The sequence below is a fragment of the Grammomys surdaster genome, unplaced genomic scaffold, assembly GCF_004785775.1.
Source record: "Grammomys surdaster isolate TR1022 unplaced genomic scaffold, NIH_TR_1.0 130, whole genome shotgun sequence".
Lineage (NCBI taxonomy): Eukaryota > Metazoa > Chordata > Mammalia > Rodentia > Muridae > Grammomys > Grammomys surdaster.
In genome coordinates, this window is record NW_021604588.1 from 8,273,174 (window position 1) to 8,284,702 (window position 11,529).

At 37.9% G+C, this 11,529-nt stretch overlaps 1 protein-coding gene across 1 annotated transcript in view; it reads right to left on the reverse strand.

The window, feature by feature from the left end:
* Positions 1-1,620: 1,620 nt before the first annotated feature.
* LOC114614763 (putative dimethylaniline monooxygenase [N-oxide-forming] 6) overlaps positions 1,621-11,529 on the reverse strand; it is a 22,758-nt gene continuing 12,849 nt past the window's right edge. The window contains exons 4-8 of the mRNA XM_028760369.1: positions 10,597-10,739; positions 9,015-9,214; positions 6,609-6,964; positions 3,259-3,331; positions 1,621-2,135 (exon numbers count right to left, since the gene is read on the reverse strand). Coding sequence (XP_028616202.1) covers positions 1,793-2,135; positions 3,259-3,331; positions 6,609-6,964; positions 9,015-9,214; positions 10,597-10,739 — 1,115 coding nt within the window. The 3' untranslated portion in view covers positions 1,621-1,792. The remainder of the gene's footprint in view (positions 2,136-3,258; positions 3,332-6,608; positions 6,965-9,014; positions 9,215-10,596; positions 10,740-11,529) is intronic.

Consider the following 11,529-nt stretch of genomic DNA (forward strand, 5'->3'; position numbering starts at 1 on the left):
CCCTCCTTTCTTTCTTTCTTTCTTTCTTTCTTTCTTTCTTTCTTTCTTTCTTTCTTCTGTTAATGACTTATTTTTGTAAAGTCCTTACGTTAGATTTAATTATTGATATACCCTACCCAGAACCTACATATACACAAATATAGATGTCACATCGATCAGGCTAAGCTATAAAGCCTAAGAATTAAATGTCCCTGGCCCTTGGGTACTCTAAAGTGATCCCTTGTGTTTTATTTACCTGGTTAGTAAAAATGACAAAGGTTATGATCATGTCTGCTATTACCCAGGACCAAGTGAACAAGAGGTGAGAATAGCTTTACATGAAACTGAGCTTATTTAAAATCAATATTATCCATTTGATTGGATAGAATGTTTACTAAAGTACATTTCATTTTGCCATAAATGTTGTAATTGTGAAGTTCCACACTCTACTCTTATCTCTCTTACACACACACACACACACACACACACACACACACACAATGTAACAACAGCAAATCAAATGTATATGCATGGGCACACAAACATAAGCATACACAAAAACACTTTGGAGCTACTCCTTGTTTGAAGCCATCTTGAACCTTTGGATAAAATGTGTCTCTCCTACAACCAAACTCGGATAGACTGTTATGGATTTTTCTTCTCAAATACAATTTTTCTTCTGTGTTCTCTATCTCCAAATTGATAGTTTGTGATATTCATTTTTCTTTTATTATATGTAAAATTAGCATAGATGTCAAAGATATCTATATACTTACTATTTTCCACAAGGGGATATTGGGGTTATTCTCTATCTTGATGGAGTCCAACGTATAATTTTTAATGGAGTGTTTGCATTTGGCATTGCATCTAAGATATCTTTAGCTCAAATGGTTTCCTCACTGTTAGTTTAGTTTATTAGTATGGTGAACTATATTAACCATGAAGCTAGCATCCTCTTCCTGAAATCTCTTACTTGATGGTATGCTGTTCGTTTTATAGACTGTTGAATTTTATTTTGCATTTGTTTATAATGCTTGTATGTGTATATGTGTATGAAAGATATTGATCTAGATTTAATTTTTTGTGGTTTTGATTTAAGTTTCAGAGTGATGACAGTCTCATAAAATTAATCAGAGAGTAATATGTCTTTTGCCTTTTCTGATTTTTTTCATAATTTATATCCTCGATTTTTCAAACTTTTAATGGATTCATCAGTGAGGCCATCGTGGTTTTCAAGTTCACAGTCGGAATGGTTTTCCATTTTCTCTAGTCCTGGGATTAAATACAGGGTGTTGTTTATGCCAGGCAGGCACTCTGCCACTGAGACACACACATAAGCTTCATGAGCTACACATGAGCTACACATAAGATGCTGTATTGGTACAACTCTATCTCCTTATATTTATTTATTATCAAATACTTCATTTAATATTGTGCAAAACACATTGGTTGCTATACTACAATACACAAGCTAATGAGCCCCCTTACAAAGCTCATTAAACTTTGTCTAGCCTGAAAGTCTATGTTTATGCCTTTGCAACTTCCCTTCTATTTCCCCCCTCCTTATCTTAAACACCCAAACTTTAATTCAACATGTGAAAGGCCTATTAAAGAAAAGATTCTCATCAGAAACAGACAGTCTGGGTATTTTTCATTTTATTTATCTTTTGAGTCAAATGATCCAGGATGCATTTCACATCTGCCGGAAGGAAAGGAGGGCCTTTGGCAATTGTGTGTGCCTACATGTGTTTGTGTGTTATACTCAAGTGATTACACTTCTAGGCTGGACTCTGGCACCCGGAAGACTTTGTTATTAATAAAAGGTGAGTAAAATAGCCAGAAAGAACACTGGGAAGAAAAGCATTCGTAGCAAGTCGTAAAGATGATGTGGTCTCTGTGCTTCACCAACAGCTCTTGTCCTGGTTGGCTTTACCGTCCGCTTCCATTGGGTCAGGATGGCATTTCTAGCTCCATCCCACTTCCCTGGTCCCATCAATCGAAACTGATATGGACTACAAGGGCCAAAGTACACCTGCAGGGCTAGCTTGGGGTCAGTCAAGAAGAGCCAGGGTATGTTAGGCTTGGCTCCTATGAAGGAGCTCAGCTCATCCATGTATGTGATGTAATCTGTCTGCAGAGTGTGGCTCTGGCCAAACCTGAGGACAGAAAAACAAAATGATTGTCATAGTTGCAAACAGAGCTTTAACTTTATAATTTCTGTCTCTTGCACATCACACCTAGTCTGCTGATGTTAGATTCTTAGGCAGGTTTATTTGAAGTTTAGATTTTACACAGTTTCAGTGCAGTAAGATAAATTATGTCATACATTCAGATTGAGTGTGACCTTGTGTGACTTAAAGAACAGATTGTCACTGGTGATTGAACCTTTCTCCCCCTTCTTTTTATTTGCATTTACTTCTAAAGGAATTATTAGCACCAGGAGTGTTCACACCTGAGATCTTCCCTCTGACTTGGATGAGGCTAAGTGGGGACTGTGTCTCCATTTCTTTTCTCCTCTAGATCTTCGAGCTGATGTCTACCCCGGGAGAGTCACTGAATGTTATGTTGAAGGCTGGAAAGAAGAAATGAGCTTCCTACACAGTCATTTACTTATCCAGTAGTCATTTGTGGTTAATTATACTTTCAACTGATTTTGATAGGTAATTTAAAAGGAATTTTTAAATGAAATAATTAACCTGAAAAACTACATTACAATCTAGCCACATAAAGGCCTTTCTACTTGCTGTGCTTGAAAGCATGTATTGAATTGGAGGTGAATCCCTCTTTTCTTTCCAGAATATTCTCAGATAGTTAAACTGAACATAAGTTCTAATTCTGGTTTATCAATGCCAAATTTAGATTCTGCTGCTCAATTTCTAGCCAGCCAGTTTTCTTCCAGAGCAGGTGCTTTTGGGAAAAGACATAGGGTAATTTCTCAGCCTCATCTCTATGGACATTTGAACCAGACAATTCCATGGTTTCAATACTGTGCTTTGTGATACAGGATGGTTTCAGTGCCCAGGGGCTCTACTTATAGGAAGCTTGTGGCTTCCAATTCTACTTGCAGACCTCGGTTTCACCACATGTCCCCTGGAGGGCACAACCACTGTCTCTTAAGTTGACAGGAGAAGAAAGTGTCTCTCCACCTAATGTGGAACAGGTATAGCCAGAGTTAAAATATAATGAACAGTTGCTGCTGGCAACATTAATGACCTTATTGATGTTTTCAATGTATAAAGAAAAACAGAACTTATTGGATTAGCAAGTGTAATTGATTACCACTTGAGTTTCTTGCCCATTTTCTCATCGATGTCATCCATCATTTCATTTGTAGTTGGCAGGACACATGTGTCTGGAAAACGTGTGTAGAGAGAAACACCAAAAAAGACAATGGAATTAGTTTTGTATTACCACACCGAATGGAATTCATCATTTATGAAACAAATGCCTAAAAAGGTCTCTGAGTAGCTATCTTAATTTAGCTGTGTGAAGTTTTTATTTGTGAGTTCATTATATAAAAAAGTGATCTTATTTAATAAAATGTTTTGTCTTAAGAAAAACTCTCTTTGGTGTCATTAGACAAATGACAATTCACAAATACAGAGGCCTGAGAGAGGTAAGTGCATGTGTGGGGATGGAAAAGCTGGCCTGTGTGTAAGAATCACAGCAAAGATGTTTGTAGCCTTAAGTCACCCAACCCTTCATGATGTTTATGTAACATCACGAAGAGCCTGGTCCCCAGCATAGCTCTGCTGCACCTCATGCCATGGAATGCGGTATCCCTCAAGTAATGACCTGGAACAATAGTTGGTACTAAACTCCACGGCAAGTGATGAAGACAATGAGAGGAGGCAGTCACAGGATTGCAGTGTCAGCGTTCAGCTGGGTGGTTAATAAGGAATGGCAGAGAAGCTTTAGCTTGTTGTGCAAACATCATCACTTGGGACCGTCTGTAATCTACTTACTTCCGTAACAATGGAAGAAGGCTACTAAGATATTTGCAGTGCATGAACACTGCCTAGGCACCGTGAGCACCTGACTCTGTGTGTTAGCACCCTGTAGCTATTATCTGCTGTGTGCTTCACTAGCTGGAGAGGGACCAGATTGTTTTGTCTGCTTGATTTGGAGTTGTGACCTAAGAAAGTGATAAGGAGGCAGCTCTCTACATGCAACAGGTATTCTTTTTTTTTTCAATACAATGTCTTTATTAATTCTTTGAGAATTTCATACAACATCATTTGGTTAGGTGCTCCCCCAATTCCTTTCAGGTTTACCTGTCACCCCTAAAATTGTTCTCCCCTTTTTTTGTAGGTTTTTTTTTTTACAAGAAATACATCTTTAATGAAACCAGCATAAATTCACATGTTAACCATAAGAAATATATATTGACTAAAATTTTGGATGAGAAAAAACTATTTTTTAAAAAAAAAAGTTTCAGAAATATTTTGCTGAATAATTAGTAACTGTTTTCAGAAAGTAGGATTTTTTTTCAAAGAAGGTAGACAGTCATCATATGTATACAGGTGCACACATACACACACATACATATACATATTTGTATATATGTAAAGTACACACACATACACATATTTGTATATATGTAAAGTACACACACACACATATTTGTATATATGTAAAGTACACACACACATACACATATTTGTATATATGTAAAGTACACACACATACACATATTTGTATATATGTAAAGTACACACACACATACGTACACATATTTGTGTATGTATGTGTGTGTGTACTTTACATATATAGCTTTACTTATTTCTTTATAATTTCGGTTTTGTCATGAGTTATTAGAATTTATATTTATTTGAGAAAATTATTTTGATTCTTTCTTTTCCCTATGAAATAATCCAATAGGCAACACATTTTTCCATTCTAGGCATGGATGCACCAGAGGCAGTAATGGATCCATGGCTTTCGCTGTATATGTAAGGGTGGAGGGCCCTGCTGGGCATAGGTGGGAGAAGAGATCCTTGGTCTCATGGAGGCCGGATGCCCCAGGGGGTGGGAATTTGGGTGGGGGTGGGGGGGTAGGTAGGGGTACATCCGCAGAGAGGCAGGAGGAGGGGTGATGGGATAGGGGGTTCCTGGGTGGGTGGGGGGATGGAGTAAGGGGATAACATATGAAATGTAAATAAAACATCCAATAAAATGATTTATAAAAAAATAATTAAAAAAGATATATATAAACTTAACTTTTACTCAAACTTTGTTAGCAGAGGAAATAGTGTGATGTCAGGATATAGCTTAATTGAAAGTAGAGAAATAGTGATATCCATAAACTCTGAAATGCATGTTTTCTTACTGGTTGGCTGTAACATTTTATTCCCAGGAGATAATCAAGTGCCAACTATAAGTTGAAACTCCACTGGGTTCTTGACAAAGCACTTGAAGAAAACTCATTGAAGTAGAAAACAACAAGTAGACAATTACATGGGAAGCTAAGCAAACACCTGGTCCTAAAAGCATTTGATGGGTATATCCATTACTGCCTCCGGTGCAACAGGTATTCTATGAATGTTTGTCAAATGAATAACTGATGTCCTTTGTTTCATGTTAATATTCTAGGTTTTTGAACTGTATGCAACCTTCTCATAAAATTTTAGTCTCTGGGCACACTATCAGGCTTTAAGAATAAAAGACAATGGAAGCATTTTATAGGTGAGTATCCTTATTCAAGATTTGATGATGGAAAACTTCAACTTCAAAGTTCTTCATGACATATTTGAAACAGAAGTGTTTACATCTACAGTGGTTTTTTTTTTTTGAAGTTTAAACTCATTTTATGATTTAATTTTTTCCTCGTTTTTATATTTTCCTCATTATAAATTTTTGTCAGCAGTATGTTAGGGAAGTTACATTTATGTTGTTAATATTTTTAGGCATTGAATAAGAAGATACTTTCCATAATCATGATGGTCAATAGTATTAGAGCAATTGCATTAAATCAGTATATTTAAGTCACTGCCTCTCTCCATGGAATCTATATGTTCCCCACATAAAGTTCTTGTAGCCCCTTGAGACCATGTGGTCCACAGTAGAGAAAGGGAAGGGAAGAAGGCTTTCAACAGTGTAAGAAGCATATGAGGTTGACACAGAGGTAACACTAGCTCTCTAGCATGTCCCTAACCCTAACCCTGGCTTCAGTTGCCCTGCAGAATTTGTACCTTATCCCTGCAGTTACCCATCTGTATCCTTTATCTCACACAAAGCCTTGCACCCCCTCCCAAATTCATTGTCAAAAGATCAAGTTCTTTGATTCAGCTTATGATGCCTCACCAGGCATTTGTTTGTCTTCATTTTGTGCCACTCCCTGCCTTTTATTTTTAAAAAATGTTTCTGGTTCTTCATACATTCAGAGTGATTATTCATATTAGGACTTTATCTATGTTGTTGTTGTAGATGGAATGAATAAATCCCAGGGCAATTCTTCTCATTACAATACCCTGAAACTTCTCCTGCTGTAACATCTTCTACTCATTCCATTCCCATCTATGAGGTCAAGTCGCATGTCTGTCTTGTTCCCAATGGATCCCCAGTACAGTCATCAGCTTAGAGCAGGCAATTATTGCCTTAATGAATGAAACACAAAATGACCCACATACTTGTAAACACTTTAGCAGCCCAGCGTGCCTGGAGGTCAGCTGTAGGGATGGCAGCACCCAGAGACTGGACAAGGCCGATCACTGCCATGGTTGGTTTCTCTAGTTGAGGAGGGAAGATGCCTTTGTACAAGGTGACCTCATTATTTCTGCTTTTGATGATGGAGTCATCCAGGAAGGGGTAGGCATAGCCATAGCCTGTGGCGAAGATGACACAGTCAATGGCCTCAAACACGGTCCCATCCTCAAACACGGCAGAGGTCTCTGTGAACGTGGTCACGATGGGCTTGATGGATACAGTGCCACACAGGATGCGGGCTGGGAGCTCATCATTGAACACGGGCTCTTTCCTGAGCGGGCTGTGCAGATGTGAAAGACAAGCACCACAAGCATAATAGTCATTTCCATCAAATCCCCACAACATCCCATTCCATTGCACCTAGATTTGATCAATTAAGCACCAACACGAGGGCCCATACAGGCTCTTCTCAGGTGGAAATTACTTTCTTGTTTGTGAATATTTCTAAGAATTTATGTCTGAAATTTTCTTATTGCTCTTTGAAACTTAAAATTAGATTGCGTGTATTTATGCTCTCTGGAGACTCATCTAATAGATGAGAATATAAACCAATTCTAGATTAATGAACTAGTTAATAAGAAAGATTCTAAACCTAGACATCATAGGTTTATTTCTAGCTATATCTCTTACCTACTGGTGCTGCTCTACACTTGTTTCTCTCTGTGTATAAATGGGATGATGACAGAATCGTCCTTCCAGAGATACTATCACTGGATGACTAGCTACTAAAATAATAGCCAACACCTTCGAGAACATTGCATGTTAACTACTATTATACCTCAAAGGCCTTGCATGTCAAAATCAGATTGGTGATGATCTTACTAATCTTACCACCATGCCTGGGCTTCTTCTGCCAAGTTCTTTGTGTTCACACAAAAAGAAATCACCTTTGATATTGTACTTTCCAAAATTCTGGCAGTAAAAATTTTCATGAAATGTACTTCATGTTGACTTATGTTTCCTTTGGAGATAATGGAATTTTCTCTAAGTATCTCACATACATAAAAAACACTGATTTTTTTTGTATTTCTGTTTATATTGGTATTTATTTTTGTATTTCTATGCTGTTACTCTCCTCTGTAACTCTGTCCCCTCTCCCTTTGCCTTATAAGGTAGCTAACAAGTAGATTACAGCATACCTGTTTTTTCTCTTTCTTCTCTTCTTAACAAAGGGAGGAATGAAAAGGTGCCAGCTGCAATTTAGGGCCCTGGAACCCTTTCAAGGAGGGAGCTTAGTTCTGAGAAGGAGTGGTTTTCACAAGCAATTTTTTTTCTAAGTGGTAAAACCCCAGTATAATTTGTAGTTACTCTTGTAAGATAAAACCATTTTTGATTGGATCAAATTTTGGAACTTTTATTATGTTAAACAAAAGACTAAATATAAAACAACATTACTTTTTCTTGAGAGTCAGAGCAGTTCTTAAATCTGGGTAGGATAAGTGCTTTGGAAGGAGGCTCTAGCTCTTTAAACCTGGCATTTGGCATTCTGATTTACAGTTCCTCTTCACTTTTCCTTAGTATGTTTCTCTAAACAAACTGAATCTTTTTTTTGCTAGCATAAACCAGAAGGGAAAAAATCTCATTGTGAAACATTTCTTATCCACCAAATATTCAGCTGTACTGATTTTTCTATCTACAATGTTTCCCTAATATGGTGTATTGAGCGCTATCTGAAAAATAAGTAAATAAATGAATCATACTAATTTTACAGGTCACGTCAGTTCTAGTGAGCTCCATTGCTTTGCACATTCCCTGCCTCCTGATGACCTTTCAAAGTGTGCAGGACATGGGAGGGACTGGTCACTCTTGTTCTGAGTCTCCTACTTGCTGAGACACATTGACTGACAGTACTTTGGTAGACAGTCCTTAAAGGCACATTAGGTGATCTGAGACCAAGAAGAACACATAGTTTTAAGTCTTTATAATTTACAAAGTAAGTTATAAATGTACATTTATCTTTCTAAATGTTACTATCTTCAGAAGTAGATGCTGTTACTTGTATCCTCTCTTACCTATAAACATGACATATTTCAAAAAAATCCAGTTCCAGTTTGTTCAGTCCTTTAAGTTCTGGACAATAGGTTGCAGCTAAATGGGTTCTGCTTATCAGGACAATCAGTTTACCTAACCCACCCCTACTTAGCATATCTATGTATATTCCTCCACTAATCTCTAACCTGCACGTGATCTGTCATTTTAACTGTGCCACCTTCAAAATTCTTAATCCCACTAGATTCAATGAGATAACTAAAGGAAGAACAAGGTAGAAGTAAACAATCCAAACCAGTACGCTCCTAGATTGAATGGACAATACGCATTATTTATCATACCCATTTAAAGGCATCAGGCCATAGTTCTCATGCTTAAACCATGTGTTCATCTTCTTGACATATAACCAGTCAGAGACAAAAGAAGGAACGATATTCCGGAGGAAGGATGCGAATCGGGTAACATATACCATATCCCAAGGATACCCATCATTCCAAACCCGACTCATGATCCAGGAACCGCTTCTGGTGCTGATAATGACCTGGTGGAGAGAGGCAAGACAGATCTCAGCATTCTTCAGTGACAAACAAGTAAACATGACAGAGTTCTCTAGAGTCATATCTATATGTTCCCTTCAGTATCCACTTAGCAACACTTTCTAGGAAATGAGTCTAGATGAACATGCCACATTTACATCTAAGGGGAGGCGAGAGTCCTCTCTCACCACAGTCAGAAAGACTGATGTAGAACTGTTCAAAGAATTATAGGCACAACACCTGGTATAAGAAGCCTCTATAGCTAACAGTGATTGTTTAAATTTTTATGTGCTCAGAGAGTAAGATAGCCAGTTAGTTAGAGACTAGTCAACACAGTTAGCTCTAGTAGCTCTGGATGATGGAAGAGGTTGGACTGAGTTAGGGAAATGCAGCTAAATAGGTAGCTGGAATTAGATTGAGGGGATGCCACAGATTTAATGCTGTTTTCTGTCCCTTCTCCCCTTTTTTTAGTCTTCCCTGAACATGCGCACAGAACATCTCAAGCCATGGAAGCCATCTCAACATGCCAGGTCAATTGCTGGTTTATTTGCTATCTTTCTGATAACTTAGAGCTATTCTTGGTTATAAAAAATGTTCAACAACCAAAGCTTCCTTTATGTTTATTTAGGAGTTAGTTTACTTAGTATCTGCTTGCTTAAAAATATGCCAAGCTTCTTCAGGTTCTACTAGTCGCAGCAACTTGAGTCCTGTGGAAATTTTCCTTGACTTTGTTCAGGTTAAGTCGGGACTCAGTTCTTGGAGGTGTTGCTGCCACACCTAATTCTACTGGGAGACTCAGCACTTCCTTTGTAGATGGTTCCTGCACCTGTTGCCTCATCCCCACCCACTGATTGTTCATTAAGGTCACGATCTAGTCTAACCCATATCTGTAATTTTTGCTTAATGTAGATCTGACACACAATAGTGCCCGGCATTTTCTGAGTCCTTGCTTCTGAATGAGTGACTGAAGGAATGATGGAAAGAGCCAGATCATGTGGTGCTCCAGAGCTGGAGTGGTAAGTAAATCTCTTTTAGTGCTAAGTTGAGTCTTTCACTAGATAGGCAGGAAGAAACGCTGTTAAAAAAATAAAGACAGAGCCTAAGGACTGAAATGATTTGAAAGTTATTAGAATATAAAATTAGAATAAAAAATTAAATGTTTATGTACTCATTTCTACACACATTCAGACATTTTGCTTCCATTTTATCAGAGCAAACTTCTTCATAGCAAGAAGGACTCTGTCTTCCCTCTCCGGGTGAATGGCTCACTCATGATTGAAAGGTCTCATAAAACAGGTAATAATGCTTGGGAACCCAAGCCTTCAGTGCTGACCTAATTGCATATTTCTATCCTAGCTTTACCTCCTAAATCCTGTATGTTACATACCTGTGTAGCCAGACGACTGAGTTCAACAGCAATGTCAGATGCTGAGTTTCCCAGGCCAATCACAAGGACCTTCTTCCCCTGGAAGGCTTCAGGGCCTTTGTAATCCCGGCTGTGCAGGCATTTGCCTTGAAAGTGCTCTAGGCCTAAGTTAAGTTTCAAAAATTTGAACACTGAGTTTTCACACATTAAAAAAATTTCCATAATTGAAATGCACTTAACCACTTAGTGAGTGTTGCCAATAAACTCCCAAATAATTATTTCTGGGGATCTTAAAATTTTTAAAATGTTATGATTTCCATTTTAGTAATAAATAGCAACAACAGCAATAACAGCAATAATAGCAATAATAATAATGATAATAATAATAATAATTTATTAAGTACTACCTAAGGGCTATTGGATCTGCTAAATGCTTAGTCTGTTTTAACAATTTACTCACAATGACAAACTGCTATATCGGTTTTCCTTGTAAGAAAAGTGCTTACCTTGTAAGCATGGGGACCTACAATGATCCCAAGAACCCATGTTTTTAAAAAAAAGGAAAAAGAAATTGGGACAAAGAACTTAAGGACAATAAGGAGTTTGGCCTGGGCATATTGACTCATATATACACGGCCATAAAACATGCTGCTTATTAACATTTGAACCTATTCTTCATGGGCTACTACCACCTTTGGGAAAAAGGAAGGCAGAGAGAAAGAAGGAACGGATAGGGAGAGGAATGGAAGAAGAATGGAGCAAAGAAGAAAGGAAGGAAAAATGGAATAGAGGGCAGGAAGATTTTGTGTGTATTTATTTTCTTTGATTTTTGTCATTCTTGTATGGCAACTGTTATGGTTATGTTAGGTTTTTTTTTCTCTTCTCTTCTCCTCTTCCTCCTCCTCCTCCTCCTCCTCCTCTTCCTCTCCCTCCTCCTCTTCCTCCTCTTCCTCC